The 25,094-nt window shown below is 34.6% G+C and overlaps 1 protein-coding gene across 1 annotated transcript in view; it reads left to right on the forward strand.

The window, feature by feature from the left end:
* Positions 1 to 25,094, forward strand: part of VPS13A (vacuolar protein sorting 13 homolog A) — a 262,005-nt gene that overhangs the window by 67,186 nt on the left and 169,725 nt on the right. Inside the window, 4 exon segments of the mRNA XM_021065108.1 lie at positions 252 to 388; positions 2,364 to 2,496; positions 4,505 to 4,622; positions 17,064 to 17,202. Coding sequence (XP_020920767.1) covers positions 252 to 388; positions 2,364 to 2,496; positions 4,505 to 4,622; positions 17,064 to 17,202 — 527 coding nt within the window.

Genomic DNA, 25,094 nt, shown 5'->3' on the forward strand with positions numbered 1-25,094 from the left:
TGAAGAAATATTCCAGTTTTGTACTCAGGCATATTTAATTAGAAGTGTACATGTTAACTAACAAATATTTTGCTCCAGGTAATTAATATTGTTTAGTATTATATATATTATTCCATTATTATTGTTAGTATTATAAATTAATACTAATTTCACATTTTAAGATTGTGCTACCAATTCCTATGTTTAATGATTCTCTATTTCTTGAGTAATTTGTGAAAACTATTCATTATAAAGATTTAAATTTTCTGCAGGTCTGCTTTATATTATTGAAACACAGAAAGTTCTTGATCTTAAAATTAATTTGAAGTCTTCATATATTATTATCCCACAAAATGGAATTTTTAGCCCTACATCAAATCTTCTACTTTTGGATCTTGGTCATCTAAAGGTATATACTACTAATAATTATTTTAAAATATGGCACTTACAGTGTTTTGTTGTTTAAGGTGTAGGTTGCTTTTTAAACAGTTTGATTTGGTATATTAACTTTTAGCTTAATAGTAGAAACTAAGATTTGAGAAATCTTCCTTTTTGGCGAGTAAAATGAAGTTTCATTTCATTAGGTAGTTTTCCTATATTTCTAATAAGCAGAATGACTAATTGAATGTTGAAGATCAAGGGCAAAAACCAAGTATTATACTTGTAGAATTTGAGAATAATGCTTGAAAAGTTTATCTCCTTTCAATTTAAATTTATTACTTGATCAATTAAAATGTGTAGAATGGGAGGGAGTTCTGGAACTAATCAAACATATTTTAATTTTTCTGAAATTTTTTGTGTGTATACTTTAGATATTTCCATTAAATAATCCTAAATTTGAGAGATGGTCTTCTTGCATGTCCCTTTCTATATATCTATGTACAATTTTTTTCCCTCAAGTTTTGAGTAGAGCATTCTTTTTTTGTGTATTTCTGGATCTGCCGTGTTGAATATGGTACCTACTAGCCACATGTGTTTAAACTGATTAAAATTAAAAAAATAGAAATTTAGTTTCTTAGTTACACTGGCCACATTCAAGTGTTTATTGGTCACAGATAGTTGGTGGCTACTGTATTAGAACAGATGGAGAAGAATTCCATCATCATAGAAAGCTCTATTGGTCAGCACTGCTCTATATCATTAAATAGAATAATTCTAACATTTTAAAGACCTAAAAAGAATGGCTAATTTAGGAATGGTCTTTCTGGCTACCTAACAAATATGTACCTTCCCTTGATGTTGACATTCTCCTTTATTCTATTTTTTTTTTTAAACTCTTCATTTGGTAATTATGTAGACACTGTTGGGTTTACATTTGTAATAGAAATTTATACAGCTAATTTTATTCATATTTGAAAGTGGTTATGAAATTGGTTCATGGACAGTGTCATATAGTGGACACAGACATTGGAAAGGCATAGTGGTCAGGAATAAGGGTATCTGTCTAGTTTTATGACCTTAGGCATTTTGCTTAAACTTTTGCCTGAAATTCTTTGCCTTTTAAACAGATAATCAGCTTTTACTGTCTACTCTCACATGAGATACGTAAAATAGAGGAAAAAAATGTTAAAAAATATACACATGTGTCTAGTGTGTGTATATTCACATATGAATGAATAAGATCTTTAAATATTGCTGTGAAGTGATCCCCAGAACACTTAAGTGAAAAAAGTATGCATAGTATACTAAGAAAGAGGAAGTACAAGTATAATTTGCTTGGGGTTTTATAAAAGGCAGAGCTAGGACTAAAATTTAGCTATCCTAATGTTTAATTCTGGACTCTTACTGTATTTATTTTTTTGGCTGCACTGCTACATTTGGGGTTCCTGGTCCAGGGATCAGATCTGAGCCATAGTTGCAACCTCCGCACAGCTGTTGCAATGCCAGATCCTTAACCCACTGCACCAGGCTGGGGATCGAACCCTGCATCCTGCTGCTGCAGAGACACTGTCAATCCCGTTGCACCACAATGGGAACTCCTGGACTGTTATTTCTTATTTTGAAGTTATCTAAATATCTATTATTGTGCCATGGAAATACTCTGTAAGTTGTATTTGTCTCTTAATTTCATTTTTAATAAAAAAGGCTTCTTGGCAGGTTTAAAAATTGTTTTGATGTATTATTTCCCAGGATGGGCTCGATTCTCTTTTTTAATATAAATGATTGGGAAATATAACTTAAGATGTAGAAATTTACTTCATACTTGGCCTTCTCATCATATATGTCACAGATAAAGACATTTCTAATGATGTTGTACTGTATGTCAGCTTGTGAGTTTATCTTTTACTATTAAATTTTTATATTATAGCCCTCAAGAAAAAAACTTTTAATTTTCATTTTGAAGTATTATGCATAGTAGTCTAAACTATTAAAATTAACTTCAGGTGACAAGTAAGATTCGTTCAGAATTACCAGATTTAAAGCAAGGTGGGGCCAAACTTGAGGAGATAATGCAAAGAGCCTATGATTCCTTTGATATTCAGCTTACAAGCATACAGCTGCTTTACAGCAGAGTTGGTGAGTATACAGTGTAGTATTTGTTGATTCATTTTGCTCAAGTGATTAATTAGGTTTTAGTTTCTCTGAAGATCTTCATCCTAAATATAAACATACTTTTACATTTTTGAATTAGAACTGATAATAGATGTTTCCTAGGAGCGGTATCTCAACTAGCAGTGATTTTACTCCTTAAGAGACATTGTTAATGTCTGGAGACATTTTTGGTTGTCACAGTAGGGAGTTGGGGCACTATCAGCATCTACAGAGTGGAGGTCAAGGATGCTAGTGAACATCATACAATGTAGGAAAAAGCCACTCCACAACAGACTTAGTTGACCTAAATATCAGTAACACTGAGATTGAGAAATTCTAATCTAGACCTGCATTTTCCACCCTTTGTACAAGGTTGGAAAGCATTGGCACATATTTAAAGTGATATTTGTAATACATAATGGGATAAGGAGAAGAGGATGCTCAAGGCCAGAGGCAGCCAGCTGAGGAGCTCTGATAGCACAGACCATGAACAGCCATACAAAGACTGAAGAAGGTCACCATCTTAGGAATACCTTTATCCAGTTCACTTGGGTGTACAAACAGGAATCTCTGATCTGAATCTAGTTTTTTAGATGAGGTGGCCAGAATCAGAAATTCACTTTTCAAGAGCCACTAATATAAATAAGCCCAGACCAGTTGAGTCCTCTTTCCACTGTGTCATAGTGCATCTGAATCTCTGGACTATTAGTGAACAATTCAGTTGGGTTGGATTGGTGGCTGTTTTAGAGATTGTAGGTATGTATATGATCAAATTCTAATTATCTGAGCTAGCTAATAGAAGGAGAAGCAGTGAGATCCTACAGTAATGGTTATTAAAAATCTTAGTTCTTATTGAATGGAACATTTGATTTTTTTCTCTATATTTGCTTTAAGAGTAATGAAGTTGGTTTCTATTTTTGTCATATTCCATTTGGTGTAGAAGGAGCCAAAGATAGCAGGTGGCAAAGGCAGATTATTTATAGAAAATCCATAAATTTATTCTCAAGGAATAAATTATTATATTTTGGTATGTTTATTATATTTTGGTTACTAATTATCAAAGTCCATGAACTGTGCTTAATACTTAAGATACTGAGATGTGTTGTAAAAAATGATTTTCAATATTTCATTTTTACTATCTGAAATTATTAGAATTCCTTGGAGTTGTTTTTGATGAGAATTAACTATTCTTAATTGAATCTTTTTTGGAGCAGGGTTTTTTCACATTGGGGTTACTTTATATAATTGTCATAGACTGTCTTGATAAATACTGAAATGTATGCATCTAAATATCTCATTTTTGTATAAATTAAGATGTAAAGGAAACATTTCATTTAGTTCATTATTGTTGGAATTTAAAAATATATAATAAAGTCCATTTTACTACCTGTCTGCAAGGGTCTAATCTTTTATTTGCATGGTTTTCCTTGACTGAGGATTTAACTGAGTCATGGTATTAGTTTCAAATGGGGTATTATATATATGGGGGATTATATATGACACTGTTCAAATGGGGTATTATATGTAATTGTTATAAATTTTAAAACTTCTTTCTTTTTTTTCTGTCTTTTAAAAAAAATTTTAATTTTATTGGAGTATAGTTGACCTAAAAGTTTGTCTTGGTTTCAGGTGTACAACTAGGTGAATCAGTTATTCATATACATATATCCATTCCTTTTCAGATTCTTTTCCCACATAGGTCATTACAGAGTAGATTTCCCTGAGTAGATTTCCCTGTGCTCTACAGGAGGTTTTTGTTACTCATCCATTCTTTATATAGCAGTGTGTATATGTCAATCCCAACCTCCCAGTTTACTTCTCTCACCAACATTTCCCCTTTGGTATCTGGGAATATGGCGTTAAGATTATCTAGATGTAGGAAGATTTTCTCATATCATGCACTGTATGACTATGTAGTATTAATGGTAATTTTGGGTTTAGTGTGTTTTTCAAATTACACATGTGTTAAAAATGTATTGTTTTCTGTAATTAGGTGATAATTGGAAAGAAGCACGAAAACTCAATGTATCTACACAGCATATTTTGGTACCTATGCACTTCAATGTGGAACTCTCTAAGGCCATGGTTTTCATGGATATAAGGATGCCCAGGTATGTATTATCCATTTCTTTTGGTGGTAGATTTTTTTTTTTTTTTTTTAGTACCTATGTAACAAAAAAATACCATGTTTCATTGATTTTTTTTTTCTGTTAAAGTATGCAGAATATAAAAGTTACATTTTTAAGTGTGTAATTCAGTGGCATTAAGTACACTCACATTTTCGTGCAGTCATCCATCTCCAGAACTTTTATAATCTTTGCAAACTGAAACTCTACCTGTTAAATGATAATGCCCCATTGTAAATTTAGCCCATGGCTATCAGCACTTTGTGTTATGTCTTAATGAATTTGACTACTCTAGGTACCTCACATAAGTGGAATCATACAATATCTGTCCTTTTGGGCCTAGGATATTTGACATGGCATAATGTCTTCAGATTAATTCATGTTGTAGTGTTTTTCATTTCATTGGTTTTAAGGCTAAATTCTATTGCATGTATATATAATGTGTTGTTTATGCATTGATTTGTTGATGGACACTTGGCTGTTGTAATAATGCTGCTGTAAACATTGGTGTATAGATATCTATTCCAGTCCGTGCTTTAAATTTTTGGAGGTATATTTGCAGAAGTGGAATTGCTAGATTATTCCATTTTTAATTTTTTGAGGAACTGCCCTAGTCTTTTCCATAGCAGTTGCACCATTTTTACTCCCATCAGTAGTGCACAAGGGTTCTAGTTTCTCTACCTTTTCACCAACGCTTGTAATTTTTTTCCTTAAAAAAAAAAAAAAATAGCCATCCTAATGGTTTGGAGAAGTATTTAGAGTTTTGTCTTATTTTGTTTAGTTTTTTTCCTTTTTCTTTATTTTTATTTTCAGGGCTGCACCTGCAGCATATGGAAGTTCCTAGGCTGTGGGTTGAATTGGAGCTGCAGCTTCCATTCTGCCTACACCACAGCCACAGCGACATGGGATCCAAGCCTCATCTGCAGCTTGTGGCAACACTGGAAACTTTAACCCACTGAGTGAGGCCAGGGATTGAACCCGTATCCTCAAGGATACTAGTCAGGTTCCTCACCCACTGAGCTACTAATTACAATTACTAATTACATCCTCCCCAATTATGGTTTTGAATTGCGTTTTCCTAATGATTAGTGATGGTGAGCATATTTTCACATACTTATTGGCAATTTATTTATTTATTTATTTATTTTTTGCATTTTGCTTTTTAGGGCCATACATGTGGCATATGGAGATTGCCAGGGTAGCGGTTGAATCAGAGCTACAGCTGCTGGCCTACTCCACAGCCATAGCAACGCAGGATCCAAGTCGTGTCTAGGACCTACACCACAGTTGATGGCAATGCCGGATCCTTAACCCACTGAGCAAGGCCAGGGATCAAACCCGCAACCTTATGTTTCCTAGTGGGATTTGTTTCCACTCCACCACATGGGAACTCTGGCAATTTATATATTTCTTTAGAGAAATGTGTATTCAAATCCTTGGCCCACTTTTTAATCAGGTTGTTTGTGTTTTTTGTTAAATTGCAGGAGATTGATTTTGTTTTTAATATTTTCCTGGGTGTTAACTCATTATAAGATAAAATGAGCTGCAGATATTTTTTTTCATTTTGTGGAGTGGCTTTTTATCACTTTTGATAGTGCCCTTTGATGCACAAAAGTTTTAAATTGTGATTAAGTCTAATTTATTTTTGTTATTTGTGCTTTTATTGTCATATCTAGAAATCATTACCAAATCCAGTACCATAAAACTTTTACTGTACCTTTTTTTTTCAACGAGTTTATACTTTTAGCTCTGGGGAAACCCTTTGTGTGTGTGTGTGTGTGTGTGTGTGTGTGTCTTTTTGCCTTTTCCAGGCTAGGGGTCTAATCGGGAGCTGTTGCTACCAGCCTACGCCAGAGTCACAGCAACGTGGGATCCAAGCCACATCTGTAACCTACACCACAGCTCACAGCAACGCCGGATCCTTACCCCACTGAGCAAGGCCAGGGATCGAACCCTCAACCTCATGGTTCCTAGTCAGATTCATTAACCACTGAGCCACAAAGGGAACTCGTGGAAAAACCTTTTTGAGTTAATTTTAGGATATGGTGTTAGGTAAGGATCTAGCTTTATTCTTTCACATGTGGATGTGTACTTTTTTCAGCACCATTTGTTGAAAAGACTGTCCTTTCCCTATTGAATATTCTTGACATCCTTGTCAAAAATCATTTGGCCATGTATGTAAGGGTTTATTTATGGGCTTTCTATTCTCTTCCCTTGGCTTCTGTGTTTGTCTTTATGCCAGTATCACACAGTTTTGTTTCCTGTAGCTTTGAGTAACTTGAAATTAGGAAATGTGACTCATCCAACTTTGTTCTTTTTCTATATCATTTTGGTGATTTGAGGTCCTTTGAGATTGCATGTGAATTTTATGATGGATATTTCTGTTTTTATAAAAGACGTTATTGAGGTTTTGATATGGATTATATCGAATCTGCAAATGTTGTCAGTGGTGACATTTTAACATTAAGTCTTCCAGTCCATTAACATAAGATGTCTTACCATTTATCTGTGTCATCTTTAATTTCTTTCAGCATGATTTTGTAGTTTTTGGTGTATTTTTTTACTTCCTTGGTTAAGTTTATTCTTTTTGATGCTATTATAAATGGGATTATTAATTTCCTTTTTTGGATTATTCTTGGTTAGTTTGTAGAAAACTCAACTGATATTTCCAAGTTGATTTTGTATGATGAATTTTTATATTAGTTTTAGCATTTTTTTGTGTATGTGGAATTGTTAAAGTTTTCTACATATAAGACTACTTCGTTTTAGGACAGAGGGAAGTTTACTTCATCCTTTCTGATTTGCATGCCTTTTTTTTCTTCTTTCTTGCCTAATTACTCTTGCTAGATTTTCCAGTACTGTGTTGAATACAAGTAATTTAACTGGGCATCCTTTATTCTGATCAGTCTTTTGCATTAAGTATGATATCTGTGATTTCTTTAGATAGGACCTTTATTATTTTGAGGTAGTTTCATTCTTTTTCTAGTTTTTGAGGGTTTTATTATAGAAATGTGTCGAATTTTCCAAATGCCTTTTTTTTAAAATCAATTGAGATGATCATGTGTTATTTTGTCCCATCATTTTTAATATGATTTTTAAAAATTTTTTATTAATTTACTTTTTTCCCACTGTACAGCAAGGGGATCAAGCCATCCTTACATGTATACATTTTTTTCCCCCACCCTTTGTTCTGTTGCAGTATGAGTATCTAAAGATAGTTCTAAATGCTACTCAGCAGGATCTCCTTGTAAATCTATTCTAAGATGTGTCTGATAAGCCCAAGCTCCCGATCCCTCCCACTCCCTCCCTCTCCCATCTGGCAACCACAAGTCTATTTTCCAAGTCCATGATTTTCTTTTCTGTGGAGATGTTCATTTGTGCTGGATATTAGATTCCAGTTATAAGTGATATCATATGGTATTTGTCTTTGTCTTTCTGACTCATTTGATTCAGTATGAGATTCTCTAGCTCCATCCATGTTGCTGCAAATGGCATTATGTCATTCTTTTTTATGGCTGAGTAGTATTCCATTGTGTATATATACCACATCTTCCGAATCCAATCATCTGTCGATGGACATTTGGGTTGTTTCCATGTCCTGGCTATTGTGAATAGTGCTGCAATGAACATGTGGGTGCACGTGTCTCTTTTAAGGAGAGTTTTGTCCGGATAGATGCCCAAGAGTGGGATTGCGGGGTCATATGGAAGTTCTATGTATAGATTTCTAAGGTATCTCCAAACTGTTCTCCATAGTGGCTGTACCAGTTTACATTCCCACCAACAGTGCAGGAGGGTTCCCTTTTCTCCACACCCCTCCAGCACTTGTTATTTGTGGATTTATTAATGATGGCCATTCTGACTGGTGTGAGGTGGTATCTCATGGTAGTTTGGATTTGCATTTCTCTTATAATCAGTGATGTTGAGCATTTTTTCATGTGTTTGTTGGCCATCTGTATATCTTCCTTGGAGAACCGTCTATTCAGGTCTTTTGCCCATTTTTCCATTGATTGATTGGCTTTTTTGCTGTTGGGTTGTATAAGTTGTTTATATAGTCTAGAGATTAAGCCCTTGTCAGTTGCATCATTTGACACTATTTTCTCCCATTCTGTAAGTTGTCTTTTTGTTTTCTCTTTGGTTTCCTTTGCTGTGCAAAAGCTTTTCAGTTTGATGAGGTCCCATGGGTTTATTTTTGCTCTAATTTCTATTGTTTTGGGAGACTGACCTGAGAAAATATTCATGGTGTTGATGTCAGAGAGTGTTTTGCCTATGTTTTCTTCTAGGAGTTTGATGGTGTCCTGTCGTATATTTAAGTCTTTCAGCCATTTGGAGTTTATTTTTGTGCATGGTGTGAGGGTGTGTTCAAGTTTCATTGCTTTGCATGCAGCTCTCCAGGTTTCCCAGCAATGCTTGCTGAATAGACTTTCTCTTTCCCATTTTATGTTCTTGCCTCCCTTGTCAAAGATTACTTGACCATAGGTGTCAGGGTTTATTTCTGGGTTCTCTATTCTGTTCCATTTGTCTGTCTGTCTGTTATGATACCAGTACCACACTGTTTTGATGACTGTGACTTTGTAATATTTTTTGAAGTCTGGGAGGGTTATGCCTCCTGCTTGGTTTTTGTTTCTCAGGATTGCTGTGGCAATTCTGGGTCTTTTGTGGTTCCATATAAATGTTTGGATTGTTTGTTCTAGTTCTGTGAAAAATGTCCTGGGTAATTTGATAGGGATTGTGTTGCATCTGTAGATTGCTTTGGGTAGTATGGCCATTTTTACAATACTGATTCTTCCAATCAGTGAACATGGAATATCTTTCCATTTCTTTACATCTTCTTTGATTTCTTTGATTAAAGTTTTATAGTTCTCAGCATATAAGTCCTTTACCTCCTTGGTCAGGTGTATTCCGAGGTGTTTGATTTTGTGAGGTGCAATTTTAAAAGGTATCGTATTTTTGTATTACTTTTCTAATATTTCATTGCTGGTATACAGAAATGCGACTTACTTCTGAATGTTAATCTTATATCCTGCTACTTTGCTGAATTTATTAATCAGTTCAAGTAGTTTTTGGGTTGAGTCCTTAGGGTTTTCTATGTATAGTATCATGTTGTCCACGTACAGTGACAGTTTGATCTCTTCTCTTCCTATTTGGATGCCTTTTATTTTTATTTATTTATTTATTTTTTTTGGTCTTTCTGCTGCTCCCGCAGCATATGGAGGTTCCCAGGCTAGGGGTCTAATCAGAGCTGTAGCCGCCAGCCTACGCAGGAGCCACAGCAACGCGGGATCCAAGCCACGTCTGCAACCTACACCACAGCTCACGGCAACGCTGGATCCTTAACCCACTGAAGAAGGCCAGGGATCGAACCCACAACCTCATGGTTCCTAGTCGGATTCGTTAACCACTGCGCCATGATGGGAACTCCCTGGATGCCTTTTATTTCTTTTGTTTGTCTAATTGCTGTGGCTAGGACTTCCAAAACTATGTTGAAGAGCAGTGGTGAGAGTGGGCATCCCTGTCTTGTTCCAGATTTGAGTGGGAAGGCTTTCAGTTTTTCCCCATTGAGTATTATATTTGCTGTGGGTTTTATCCTAAATGGCTTTGATTATGTTCAGGAATGTTCCCTCTATACCCACTTTGGCGAGGGTCTTGATCATGAATGGATGTTGGACTTTGTCAAATGCTTTCTCTGTTTCTGTTGAGATGATCATATGATTTTTGACTTTTGTTAATGTGGTGTATGATGTTGATTGATTTGCGTATTTTGAACCATCCTTGTGAACCTGGGATGAACCCTACCTGGTCATGGTGTATAATTTTTTTGGTATGTTGTTGGATTCAATTGGCTAAGATTTTGTTGAGAATTTTTGCATCTATATTCATCAAAGATATTGGGCGATAGTTTTCTTTTTTGGTGGTATCTCTGTCTGGTTTTGGAATGAGGGTGATGGTGGCCTCATAGAATGTCTTTGGGAGTATTCCTTCTTCTTCAACCTTTTGAAAGAGTTTAAGGAGGATGGGCACCAATTCCTCTTTATATGTTTGATAGAATTCACCTGTGAAGCCATCTGGTCCTGGACTTTTATTTGTAGGGAGTGATTTTATGACCTCTTCAATTTCATTTCTAGTGATGGGTCTGTTCAGTTGGTCTGTTTCTGCTTGATTCAGTTTTGGCAGGCTGTAAGATTCTAGAAGATTGTCCATTTCTTCCAGATTGTCAATTTGTTGCCATATAATTGTTCGTAGTATTCTTTTATGGTTTTTTGTATTTCTGCAGTATCTGTTGTGACTTCTCCTTTTTCATTTATAATTTTGGTTGAGTTCTTTCTCTCCTCTTTTTGTTAATATGATTTATTGATCTGTTTTCATATGTTGAACCATTCTTACATTCCAGGAGTAAACCCTACTGGGTTTTGGTGTATAATACTTTGATTGTGCTATTGAATTTTGTTTGCTAGTATTTTATTGAGAATTTTTGTATCATTGTTTATCTGGGATAATGGTCTATAGTTTTCTTGTAGTATCTTTGTTTGATTTTGGTGTCAGAGTAATGCTGTCCCTAAAGTGAGTTAGGAAGCATTCCTTTTCAGTTTTTTGGAAGAGTTTGAGAAAAATGTGTGTTGATTCTTCTTTAAATGTTTGGTAGAAGCACAAGTGAAACCATCTGAATATGGGCTTTTATTTGTTGGGAGATTTTTGATTACCAGTTCGTTCTCCATACTAGTTATAGGTCTCTCTAGATTTTTTTCAATGTTCGGTGTTGATAGGTGTGTATTTCTGGGAATTGTTGACTTTATCTAGGTTATCCAGTTTGCTGGCATAAAATCTTTCTAATTTCAGTAGAATTGGTGGTGATGTCCCCCCATCATTTCTGATTTTAATCGAGTCTTTTCTGTCTTTATCTCAGTCTAACTAAAGGTTTTTCAATTTTGTTCATCTTTTTGAAGAACCAACTCTTCATTTTTTCTTTTGTTTTTCAATTCTCTATTTTCTTTCTCTCTGCTCTCATCTTTTATTTCCTCACCTCTGCTAACTTGCTTTAGTTTGCTCCTTTTTTAGTTCTATAAGGTGTAAAGTTAGGTTTTTTTTTTTTTGGTTGTTGTTGTTAGGGCCACACCCTTGGCATATGGATTTTAAATCCCAGACTGGGGTTGCATTGGAGCTACAGCTTCCTGCCTACACCACAGCCTCAGCAATGTCAGATCTGAGCCATGTCTGGGACTTATACCACAGCTTATGGCAGTGCTGGATCCTTAACCCATTGAGTGAGGCCAGGGATCAATACTCATTGGGTTTGTTACTGCTGAGCCTCACTCAGTGGAACTAGAAAGTTAGGTTGTTGATTTGATATATATTTTTTCTTTTTTTTTATTGCTCAGTGAATTTATTACATTTATAGTTGTACCGTGATGATCACAATCTAGTTTTATAGGATTTCCATCCCACACCCACAGTGTATCCCCCCACTCCCCAAACTGTCTCCTTTGGAAACCATAAGTTTTTTCAAAGTCTGTGAGTCAGTATCTATTCTGCAAAGAAGTTCATTGTGCCTTTTTTCAGATTCCACTTTTTTTTTTTCAATAGAAGTATTTACAACTATAAATTTCCCTCAGCATGGCTTTTGCTAAATTCTATAAATTTGGTATGTTACGTTATCATTTTCAATTTTTTTTCCCTTGTAACTTCTTCTTTGACTCGTTATTTAACAATGTATTATTTAATTTCTACGTATTTGTAATTTTACATTTTTCATTCTTCTGATTTCTAGTTTAATTCTATGAAAAACCTACACTTTTCAGTTATAATGACTCAGTTCTCTAGGATGCATTATGTAGTTTACTAAGTATTAGAGAAAATCAAAGCAGAATCTGAGAGTCTTAAGGCAGAGCAATGCCAGGAACTTGGTTTGAAAAAGAAAGAAGGAAAGAAAGAGCTTCTACATAGTTTGCTGTTTTTTTTTATAATCCAGCATTAGGTATAGGTTGATTTTTAGGTATAAGGTTTTTAGGTTCTTTGGGTTCCTTCCCAAATGTCCTCCCTGCCTCTTACTATTGTCTGACATTACTTGTAAAGTTTGACAGTATGTGAGAAAGGACAAAGAAGTATGTGATTTCCTTTTGTAAACATGTGATTGGAATAGATATTTTCAGCATTTTACTTGATAATTATGCTAGATCTAGGATGTTATGGGGTACCAGAAAAAAAGGGGGTGATATTACTCTGAGAGAAGAAATGACTAACTTACCTTGCTTAGACTATTCTATCAGTATTTGATTAGGGAAAATTTATGTTCTATAATTCAGGGACTATGTATAGCATGACAGGAATTAAAATAGCTGATTAAAATGTCTATATATAGACAGATAATTGAATGCAAGAATATGAGAGATTCATCCAGTGTAATAGTCAGCAAACTTTTTCTATAAAAAGGGCCAGGTAGTAAATATTTGGGGCTTGAAGTTGTCTTGTCTTTCATAGCTACTCAACTCTGCTGTTCTAGCATGAAAGCAGCTATAAACAGTTCTTAGTGAGTGGGCATGGCTGTATTCCAATAATACTTTATTTACAAAAATAAAGTATTAATACTTTATTTACAAAAATAAGCAGCAGGCTAGATTAATCCATGGCCAAAGTTTGCCAGATTCTAGTTTAGTGTATTATAACCAAACATAACCAGTAAAAGGGAAAAGATAACAGAAAACCATTTGTGCTAGCATTCTTATGATACTAAAATAGCTATAAATTAGGACCAGAGAAATATGCTTAAAATAATCACAGGCAGAAGCTATGCTTTAGAAAGAGGAAATCTGAGAAGCATTTGATTTCAGTTTTGTAAGTTGTGAGCAGCATAAAGTGAATATGATATTATATAAAATCCTGGGACTATGTAAGTATCAGGCAACTTCCTTTGAAGTGTGAGCTTGAAAAAGTTTAAGGCAAGTAAAAGCAAATCCTCTCTTATTTGGTAGGTAGTATTATGGCACCCATCATCTTCAGTTGTTCAGCTGGCATGTTTTTAAAAATTTAAAAGAAGTTTAGGTACGTTAATGAAATGTTAATGAAACCAGTATCAGTCTCTTTGAAAATTATTATTACTTTGTAAAGTTTTTTTTTTTTTTTTTTGTCTTTTTAGGACTGCAATCATGGCATATGGAGGTTCCCAGGCTAGGGATCAAATCGAAGGTGTAACCACTGGCCTACATCACAGCCACAGCAATGCCAGATAGGAGCCGCATCTGTAACCTACACCACAGCTCACAGCAACCCCAGATCCCCAACCCACTGAGCGAGGCCAGGGATTGAATCTGCAACCTCATGGCTCCTAGTTGGATTCGTTTCCACTGCGCCATGATGGGAACTCCCCAAGATTTTTTTCATGTTGCAGCAGTTTTAGGGTCACAGAAAAATTGGTAGGAAGCTACAGAGATTTCCCGTTTATTCCCTGAATCCACCCAAGCATAGTCTTCCCCACCAGAATGGTATGTTTGTTAGATTGTTAAACCTACATTAACACATCATAACTACCCAATGTCTACAATTTGCATTATGGTTCACTCTTGGTGTTATACATTGATTGGGTTTGGACAAATGCATAACATGTATCCATCATTATGTATCATATAGTGTATATCGTGTAGAGTATTTTCACTGCACTAAAAATCTGTTCACCCTTCCCCGTCACACTCTAGCCCTGGATAGCACGGATCTTTTTACTGTGTCCATAGTTTTGCCCTTTCCAGAATCTCATGTAGTTGGAATTGTAGAGGATAAAAGCTTTTCAACTTATTTTTATTTTTATTTTTTTGCTTTTTAGGACTGCACCCCGGGCATATGGAGGTTCCCAGGCTAGGGGTTGAATCGGAGCTCCAGCTGCTGGCCTATGCCACAGCCACAGCAACTTGGGATCCAAGCCATGTCTGTGACCTACACCACAGCTCACGGCAATGCCAGATCCTTAATCCACTGAGCAAGGCCAGGGATCAAACTTGCATCCTCATGGATACTAGTCAGATTCGTTTCCCCTGTGCCACGACGGGAACTCCTAAAAGCTTTTCAGATGGGCATCTTTCACTTAGTGATACACATTTAAGATTCCTCCCTGTTATTTCATGATTTGTTGGCTCATTTCTTAGCACCGAATAATATTCCATTATCTGATATATCACAGTTTGTTTATCCGTCACCTACTGCATGATATCTTGGTTGCTTCCAAGTTTTGGCTATAAAATTGGAATATAAAGTTTTTGTGCATAAACTTTAATCATGTAAAATTATGAATAAAACTATTATAAATAGTCATATGCAGGTTTCTGTGGGGATATAACTTTAAGTTTCTTAGGGTAAATATCAAGAAGCATAGTTGTTGGATCAAATGGTAATAGTATCTTTAGTTTTAAAAGAAACTGCCGAGACTGTCTTCCAAAGTGGCTGTACCCTTTTGCATTTACAACAGCAGTGATTGTGAGGTCTTGGTGTTTCACATCCTTGCCATTATTTGGTATTGTCAATATTCCTGCTTAGTATAGTAGGTGTGTAGCAGTATGTCATTATTCTTATTTTGATTTTGATTTTCCTGATGATACATTATATGGAATATCTTTCCTTATTTGCTGTCTGTATATCCTCTTTGATGAGGTGTCTAAGATCTTTGGCCCATATTTCAACTAGATTGTCTTCTTAATGTTGAATTTTAAGAATTTTTGGTACATTTTTAGATAATAGTCCTTCATGAGATGGAGTTTTTGCAAATATTTTTTTTCCCACTCTGTGCTTGTCTTCTAATTCTCTTGATGTTGTCTTTTGTAGAGCAGAAGATTTTAATGAAAGTTATTTCTTTCATGAATTGTGCCTTTGTATTTAGCTTTTGTGAAGGATACAAGGCCTGTGTCTAAATTAATTTTTTTTGCACATGGATATTTGTTCCAGCACAATTTGTTGAAGAGAATGTTTTCACTCTGTTATTTTCCCTTTGCTCCTTTGTCCAAGATTTAGTACATTATATTTATGGAGATCTTTTCCTGAGCTCTCTATTCTGTTCCTTTGTTCTGTTCCACTAATCTGTCTGTTCTTTTGCTAATAGCAGTGTCTTGCTTACAGTACCATTACAGTAAGTCTTGAGTCAGGGAATGTCAGTCTTCTGATTTTGCTCTTCTTCAATATCATGTTGACTATTCTGGGTCTTTGGCCTCTCTAAACTTTCACATCATTTTGTCGGTATCCATTAAATAACTTTGATGGGATTTTGATTGTGGTTACATTGATCGATTTAAAAAGAACCAATGTCTTAATAATATTGCATATTCCTGTTCCTGAATGTGGAATAACTATTTAGTTCTTTTTAAATTTTATTCATCACAGTTTTATATTTTCCTTATATGTATCTTGTACTCATTTTGTTAGATTTATATTTAAGTATTGCTTTCTTGTGCTAATATAAATGCTGTTGTGTGTTAAATTTCAGATTACACTTGTCCATTTTTGGCATATAGGAAAGCAATTTAGTATTATATGCTAACCTTATATCTTGCTGCCTTGCTGTATTGGCTTATTAGTTTCAGTAATTTTTTTCTGGATAATTTACATAGATGATCATGTCTCTGTGAGCAAAGACACTTTTATGTGTTCTTGATCGGTCTGTATAATTTTTCTTTTCTTGCCTTACTGCATCCTATTGGTAAGGATGTCCAGTGTGATGTTGAAAAGAGTGGTGAAAAAAAAAGGAATAGTAAGAGGGACATCTTTGCTTCTGTACCTAATCATGATGGAAAAACACTGAGTTTCTTACTATTAGGTGTGATGTTGTAGGTTTTTCAGATACCCATTAAGAAGTTGAGAAAGTTCGCCTTTATTCTAGTTTACTTAGAATTATTGTGAATGGACATTGGATTTTATTTTAAACCAAGCATCTTTTTATATGATTATGATTTTTCTGTCAGATCTAATTTTTAAATCTGATGTTAAAAGTATAATCCTTTGGATAAGTTATTTGTACTTGCCAGTCTTAATTTTCTGATAGGAACAAAATGCATATGGGAACCTGAAAGAAACAAGAGACCAAAATAGGTTGTCTGCCTCATAGGCTTTGAGAATTATTTATGAGAATGCATATCAAATGCTTTCCTTAATGCCTGTCTGTAATAAACACTGGATAAATAGTAATTGGCAATTGGCATTGGTAAAGTATGAGAGGGATAATAAACATAGTAAAAATAAAAAATAAGCCTTTGAAAAATGACGTCTTTCATCCAGTGAGACTGGTCAATAAGGTAAAATGATGGAAATCTGAATGTAGATTGTGGGATAAGTTACCTGCCATGGACTGTGTGGATAATTTTTAGCACTTGAAATCACATTTCTTTATTTTTGGAATTTAAGTCATCTTTTGATAATTTAAGCCATCTTTTTATAATTATTTCTGTTTTTTTCAAACAGATTCAAGATTTTTGGAAACTTACCACTGGTTTCTTTACAAATATCAGATAAAAAACTGCAAGGGATTTTGGAACTGATTGAAAGCATACCTAAACCTCCACCTGCAACTGAAGTACATGTCCCTGTCAAACAATCTCAGGTAATATATTTTCAAGTTAATGAAAACATGAATTAAAAAAGAAATTCCACAGACAAATGTATTTGTAACAACCATAGAAATTTTGGATAAAACAATTCATCTTTTATATATATATATATTTAATGGCTGCACCTGTGGCATATGGAAGTTTCTGGCCAGGGATTGAATCCAAACGACAGATGTGTCCCAAGCTGCAGCTGTAGCATTGCCAGATCCTTTAACTCACTGTGCCAGGCTGGGGATTGAACCTGACCTGAGCTGCTCTAGTCAGATACTTAACTAACCACTATCCCAAAGCAGGTACTCTAATTCGTCTTTAAAAGATTTTTTTTAAATTACATTTTCAAATAGAAAAATGATAAAATAGTAAAAGGTGCAAGTAGTAAAGAAATGTATGAAATAAGTGTACCTTTCATCACTTCTCCAGTTCCTCTTCTCAGTGGTTAACTACTGCTTCTCTGGTTTTCCGAAAATGTTAGAGAATATACTAGTACACATAAATACAAATATATGTGTCTTTGTGTGTATATGTGTGTGTGTGTACATACATATATTTATATATATTCTTATGTTCTTAAAATTTATATAAATGGGATCATTATTCTTATTTTGAAACTGTATCTTTTAACCATTATTATCATGTGTGTATATATATGTTATATATCTTGAGATATTTACGTATTAGCACGTACAGATCTGCCTTTTATTATTTTTTTTTGGCCACACCCACAGCATGTGAAACTTCCCAGGCCAGGGATCAAACTAGTGCCACAACAGCAACCCCACCTGCTGCAGTGCCAGTTCCAGATCTTTAACCTGCTGTGCCACAAGAGAACTCAACTTTTTCTTTTTTATGATGATTCAGTATGAATTGAGTAGACTTGGCACTGTTATCAAAAAACATTTGGTCTGGAATTCCCATTGTGGTGCAGTGGAAATGAATCTGACTAGTATCCACGAGGATGCGGGTTCAATCCCTGGCCTCACTCAGTGGGTCGGGGATCTGATATTGCTGTGAGCTGTGGTGTAGGTTGCATATCCGGCTCAGATCCAAAGTTGCTTAGGCCATGGTATAGGCTGGAAGCTGCAGCTCCTAGCCTGGAAACTTCCATATGCCTTGGATACAGCCTTAAAAAGCAAAATAAAACAAAACAAACCATTTGGTCATAGTTTTATAGATGTATATCTGAACTCTCCATTCTTTTCCATGAATATGAAATCAATGAGTATGTCTATCCTCATGTCAGAATCATACTGTTTCAGTTACTGTAGCTATGTACTAGGTTTTGATATTGGTAAATGTGAGTCCTCTGCTTTTATCCCTCCTGTATCATGATTGTTTAAGTTATTCATGAGACTTGCAATTTCCTATGAATTTGTGGATTGGCTTTCCATTTCTGCAAAAAACGCAGTTGGCATTTTGATTAAAATTACTTTGACTTTGTAGATCACTTTGGTTCGTGTTTCCAAGTTCAAAATATTAAGTCTTGCAGTTTGTCAACACAGAGTGAGAGATTTTCATTCAGTCACATCTGATTTCTTTTATAAATGGGTTATACTTTTCAATGTGCAAGTTTTTCAGTTCCTTGCTTCAGACAGCTTATTCTTTTTGATGCTGTTATAAATGGAATTATTTCCTAAATTTCCCTTTTTGATGTTCATTGCTGATACATCAAAACACAACTGATCTTTATGTTAATCTGCTATCCTGCAGCTTTGCTGAACTAATTTTTTAGCATTGGTAGTTTTTGTATTGTTTTTGTGGATTCTGTGGGATTTTTTCTGTGTAGGATCATATCACCTGAAACTAAATATAGTTTTATTTATTTTCAATTTGTAAGCCTTTATTACTTTTCCTTAAGTAACTGTTCTGACTAGAACTTTAGTAAATGTGGGATAGCATTAGTAAAAGTGCCCTTGTCTTTTTTCTCATCTTAGTGGGAAAGCTTTCAGTTTTTCACCATTGAGTAGGATGTTAGTTTTGATTTTTTACTAAACACTGATTACCACTTTAAGGAAGCTCTTCTTTACATGTATATACATATTTTTTTGTTCTTATGAATTGAGGGTGAATTTTGTCATATGTTCTTTCTGCCTCAATTGAGACATCGTGTGGTCTTTTCTCTTTCACTCTATTAATGTGGTGTTTTATAATAATTATTTTTTTATGTTGAGTTACCTTTGGTTTCCTGGGATAGGTTCCATTTGGTTATGATACGTATCCTTTTTTTTTTTTTTTTTTTGCTTTTTAGAGCTGTACCCATGGCATGTGGAGATTCCCAGGCTATGGGTCGAATCAGAGCTATAGCTGCTTGGCCTATGCCACAGCCACAGCAACGCAGGATCCGAGCCACATCTATGCCCTACACCACAGCTTATGGCAATGCCAGATCCTTAACCCACTGAGCAAGGCCAGGGATTGAACCTGCATCCTCATGGATGCTAGTCACATTTGTTTCCGCTGAGCCACGATGGGAACACTGTGATGTATATCCCTTTTTGGTTTGGTTTGGTTACTGTTATTTTGTTGAGGATTTTTCTGTCTACATTCCTAAGTTATATTAGTCTCTAGTTTTTTTTGTGTGTGCATGGTGTATTTGCTCAGCTTTGTTATTAGGCCAAAGAGAATGGGTTAGGGGTGTTCTCTTCCATTTATTTGAAGAGTTGTTAATGAAATTTTTAATTCTTTATTGAGTGGTGGTAAAATTAACCACCAAAGCCTTCTGACTGTTCTTTCTTAGGGAGATTTTGATTACTGTTTTAATCTCTTTAATTATAAATCTGTTCAGAGTTTTTGTTATTTCTTGAGTCAGTTAATTCATGTCTTTCTTGGCATTTGTCCATTATCTAGGATATTCAATTCCTGGGCCTAAATTTTTCATATTATTCTTGATAATCTTTTTTATTTCTGTAAGGTTGGTTGTCATGACTTTGATTTCTAATTTTAGTTACCTATGTTTTTTCTTTTTGTCTTAGTCTAGCTGAAGATTAGTCAGTTTGATCAATTTTGTCAAAGAACTAACTTGGTTTTGTTAATTCTGTTGTTTTTCTCTGTACTATTTCATTTATCTCTGCTCTAAACTTTTATTTTTCTTTACTTTGCTAGCTTTTCATTTAGCTCTGTCATTTTCTAGCTACTGAAGTATAAAGTGAGATTTTTAAATTGAAATCTATCTTCTGTTTTCTTTTCTTTTTGTGCCTGCACCATATGCATATGGAAATTCCTGGGCTAGGGGTCAAATCTGAGCTGCAGCTGCCAGCTTACACCATAGCCACAGTGATGCCAGACCCAAGCTACATCTGCAACCTTCGCTGCAGCTTGCGGCAACTCCAGATCCTTAACCCACTGAGTAAGGGCCCAGATTGAACCTGCATCCTCACGGACATTGTGTCAGGTTCCTAACCCATTGAGTCACAATGAAAAACCCTTGTCTTCTATTTTAATGTATGCTTTTATAGCAGTAAATTTCCCTCTGAGCACTGATTTCAAGGTATTTTATATTTTTTCATATGATGAATTTTTGTTTTTGTTTTCCCTTTGATCCACTGATTTTTTTCAAAGTTTTTTTTTTTTTTAACTTCTGTTTATTTATGAATTTTCCAGTTTCCTTTCTCTTAGTGATTTCTAGCTTGATTTCATTGTGGTAGGAGAAGATACTTAGATGATTTCACTCTTTAAATTTTTTTATTTTCTTTTGAGGGCCTCACCCATGGCATATGGAAATTCCCAGGCTAGGGGTCAAATTGGAGCTGTAGCCACCGGCCTATAACAGCCACAGCAACTTGGAATCCAAGTTGTGTCTATGACCTATACCATAGCTCACAGCAACGCTGGATCCTCAACCCACTGAGCAAGACCAGGTATCGAACCTGCATCCTCCTGGATACTAGTCAGATTCGTTTCTGCTGAGCCAGGATGGGAACTCTACACTTTTGAAATTTTTAACATGTGACCTCCACATGGTCAGCTGTGGAATATATTGTACATGTACTTGGGAAGAATATGTAATTTGCTCCTGTTGACTGGAATGTTCTATGTATGTCTGTTATGTCTAGTTGGTGTCTAGTGTTCTTTAATTCTTTATTTACTTATTGATTTCTTTTGAGATATTCTGTTCTTTATTAAAAGGGGGCATATTAAATTTTCCAACTACTGTAGAGCTTTCTATTTCTCTTCTGTTATTATTTTATTTACATATTTTAGGACTTTTTTTTGGTGTATATATGTTTATAATTGTTATTATCTTCATAATGAATTATCCGTTTTGTTATTTATGAGGACCTTTTTGTCTTGTGTTACAATTTTTTATTTAATATTTTCTATTTTAATTGAGGGCCACACTCTGGGCTTATGGAAGTTCCTAGGCTAGGGGTCAGATGGGAGTTTCAGCTTCTGGCCTATGCCACAGCCACAGCAATGCCAGATCTGAGCCACCACAGCTCGTGGCAATTCTGGATCCTTAACCCACTGAGCAGGGCCAGGAATTGAACCTGCAAGCCCACAGATGCTAGTCAGGTTCATTTCCACTGAGCCACAATGGGAATTCCGTGTTTAATATCTTTTGTTAGAAATAAATTTTAAATAAATTTAAATTTAGAAATAAATTTAACCTCTGTTGTGATTACACATTTCATTGAATTTTTTTTCTCCCTTTCACTTTTTATCTATATTTCTTTTTGGGTGTAAAGTGAGTCTCCTGTAGACAGCATAGATTTGGATTATATTTTCTTTTATACAGTTTGTCCTTATGTGCTTTTCGATTGGATGGTTCAGTCCAGTGACATATAAAGTAATTACTGATAAAGAAATACTTATTTCTGCCATTTTTCTATTCGTTTTTTTGTGTGTCCTATACTTTTTGTCTCACATTGTCTCTTTTAATGCCTATTATTGCTTAGCTGATTTTTTGGAGTTAACCTGTTTTGATGTCTTTCTAATATCTTTGTATATACTTTTAGATAGATATTTTCTAAAGGTTGCTACATTAACATTTTAAATATATAAAATTGTGTTTTAATTGATATCAACTTAACTTCAGTATCATGCAGAAACTCTTCTCTAGTTCAGCTCTGCACTCCTCTCATTAAGGTGGTGTCACAGGTTGCCTCTTTGTACTTTGTGAGCTCAGTAACATAAATATAGTTATTTTTATGTTTTTCTTTTAAGTGTGTAGAAAATAAAAAGTGTGGTTGTGAACTAAAAATACAATACCTCCTTTATATTGATGTATTTACTATAGATCTTTACTATAGATCTTTTTCATTATATCGGTTTCATTTATTATCTAGTGTTCTTTTACTTCAACCTGAAGGATTCTTTGGCATTTCTTCTTGGGCAAGTATGATGGTAGCACACATCTGCTGTTGTTTGTCTGGCATCATATTAATTTCTCTCCCATTTTTTGAAGTACAGTTTTGCCAGAGATAAAATTCTTGATTAACTTTTCTCTCAGCAGGTTAAATATACCATTCCATTACCTTTTGGCCTCCATGGTTTCTGCTGAGAAATTAACTGTTAATTTTTTTAGGATTCCTTGTATGTGGTAACTCACTTTTCTGTTGCTTTCAAGTGTCTGACTTTGTCTTTCAAGTGTTTAGTTATAATATGTTTTGGTGCGGATCTCTTTGAGTGTATGTTACTTTGAATTCATTGAACTTGAGTTTTTAGTTGTATGTCTTTCATCAAATTTCAGGGCATTTTTGGATATTTTTTCAGATATTCTTTTGGCCCTTTCTTGTCTCCTGTGGTTATTCTCATAATGCATATATTGATTCACTTTGTGATGTCCCACACGTCCCTTTGATTGTATTGACTGTTCTTTTCTTTTTATAATTTTGATTAATCTATCTTCATGTTCACTGATTCTTTTGATAGCTCAACTCTGATATTGAAATTCTTTTTTTAATTAAAAATTTTATTGGAGTGTAGTTGATTTACAGTGCTGTATTTGTTTTGAATCAGTTACACATGTAAATATATCAATTCTTTTTTCCCATATAGGTTGTTACAAACTATTGAATAGATTTTCCTGTGCTATACAGTAGGTTCTTCTTAATTATCTATTTTATACAGTAGTGTGTATATGTTATTTCCACCCTCCTGTACCTCCCCCAGTGGTTTCACCTATGTAACCATAAGACTGGTTTTGAAATCTGTGTTTGTTTCTGTTTTATAAAGAAGTTCTTTTGTATCATTTATATTAGATTTCACATATAAGTGATGTCATGTAATATTTGTCTTTGAGTAACTTCACTCAGTATGATATTTCTAGGTCTATCCATATTGCTACAAATGGCATTATTTCCTTCTTTTTAAATGTCTGAATAATAATCCATGTATGTATGTTCCGTATCTTCTTTACCTATTTCTCTGTTGATGGATATTTAGGACATTTGCTTCCATGTCTTAGCTATTGTAAGTAGTGCTGCACTGAACATGGGGTGCATGGTTCACTGCACCCATGGTGCAGTGGTTTCTAATTATAGTTGATACTGAAATTCTCTAGTTTTTCAGTTATCATACTTTTCATGTTTATAGTTTTTTTTATTTTTTTAAAAAATAATTTGTCTCTTCATTGATATTTTCCATTTGTTGTGATATTTATTTTCCTTGTATCCTTTAGCTCTTTCTCAGTGGTTCTTTTTAGCTCTTTGAGAACATTTAAGACAGTTTATTATAAAAACATTTTGCAATAAGTCTAATACCTGTACTTCTTCCTGAACTGTTTCTGCTAATTTCGTCTATACATTGGCCTCTCTTTATTTCTTTGAATGTGTTATTCTGCTGTTGTAATCAGATAAAGAAATCAGAAGAAAATGATAGACCTACAAGTTTATTAACATACTTAGCAGATATTACAATCAAGTAGTATGATATTTCAAAAACACAATATAATATACTAAAATAGCAAATGCATTTACCCCATGAAAGCAAAAAAATGCTTCACTAATCAGTATTGTTAAGCACATTATTGAATAAAGGATTTTTAAAAAGTATGATCGTCTCAGTAGAAAAAGAAAAAGTATTGACCAAATCCAACAACTCTTTATGATAAAAGCTCCTAACAAGCTAGGAATATAAGGGAGCCCAGTCAATCTAGGAAAAACCTATAGCTAATACCATATTTCATTTGAAAAAGACTGAATAAAATAAATTATACTTTATGAAATTCAAAATGTCTGCCTTTTGAAGGACACTGTTAAAAGTGAAAAAGTCTAGCCATCCAATTGGAAAAAATATTTACAACACATACAACTCCCAACAGACTTTATCCAAAATATATATAAATTTGAATATACGTATTCAAAATGTGTATTTTGAATCCAGTAAGCGTCCAGTAAGAAATAAGCAAATAGGCATGTTAAAATGTGTTCAGTTTTATTACTCATCAGGAAAATAAAAAACAGAATCATTCTTTAGTGGGAGTTCCCACTGTGGTGCAATGGATCAGCAGCATCTTGGGAACACTAATACACAGATTTGATCCCTGACCTGGTACAGTGGGTTAAGGATCTGGTGTTGCTGCAATTGTAGCTTAGGTCACGACTGCGGCTCTGATCAGTTTCCTGGCCCAGGAACTCTGTTTGCTGCATGGAGACCAAAAAAAGAAATAAAATCATTCTTTAATGGAATGTAGGTATGAAAAATTTCCATATGCTCTGGGGCAGCTAAAAACAAAAAAAATTCATTCTTTAATGAATGTAGAAATTGGGACAGAATAGCTTTTGGAGGTAAGCCTGATGAGCGTGAGGGAGTTTTCAGAATTGCTGGTAATTTTCTGTTCCTGGATCAATTTTGGTTACATGGGTGTGTTCTCTTTTTGAAATTTGTTTAGTTTTATTTATACTTTCAGTTACGTGCTCATATGCAGTAGGTTATATTTCAAAAAAGG

This window comes from Sus scrofa, chromosome 1, assembly GCF_000003025.6.
Source record: "Sus scrofa isolate TJ Tabasco breed Duroc chromosome 1, Sscrofa11.1, whole genome shotgun sequence".
NCBI lineage: Eukaryota > Metazoa > Chordata > Mammalia > Artiodactyla > Suidae > Sus > Sus scrofa.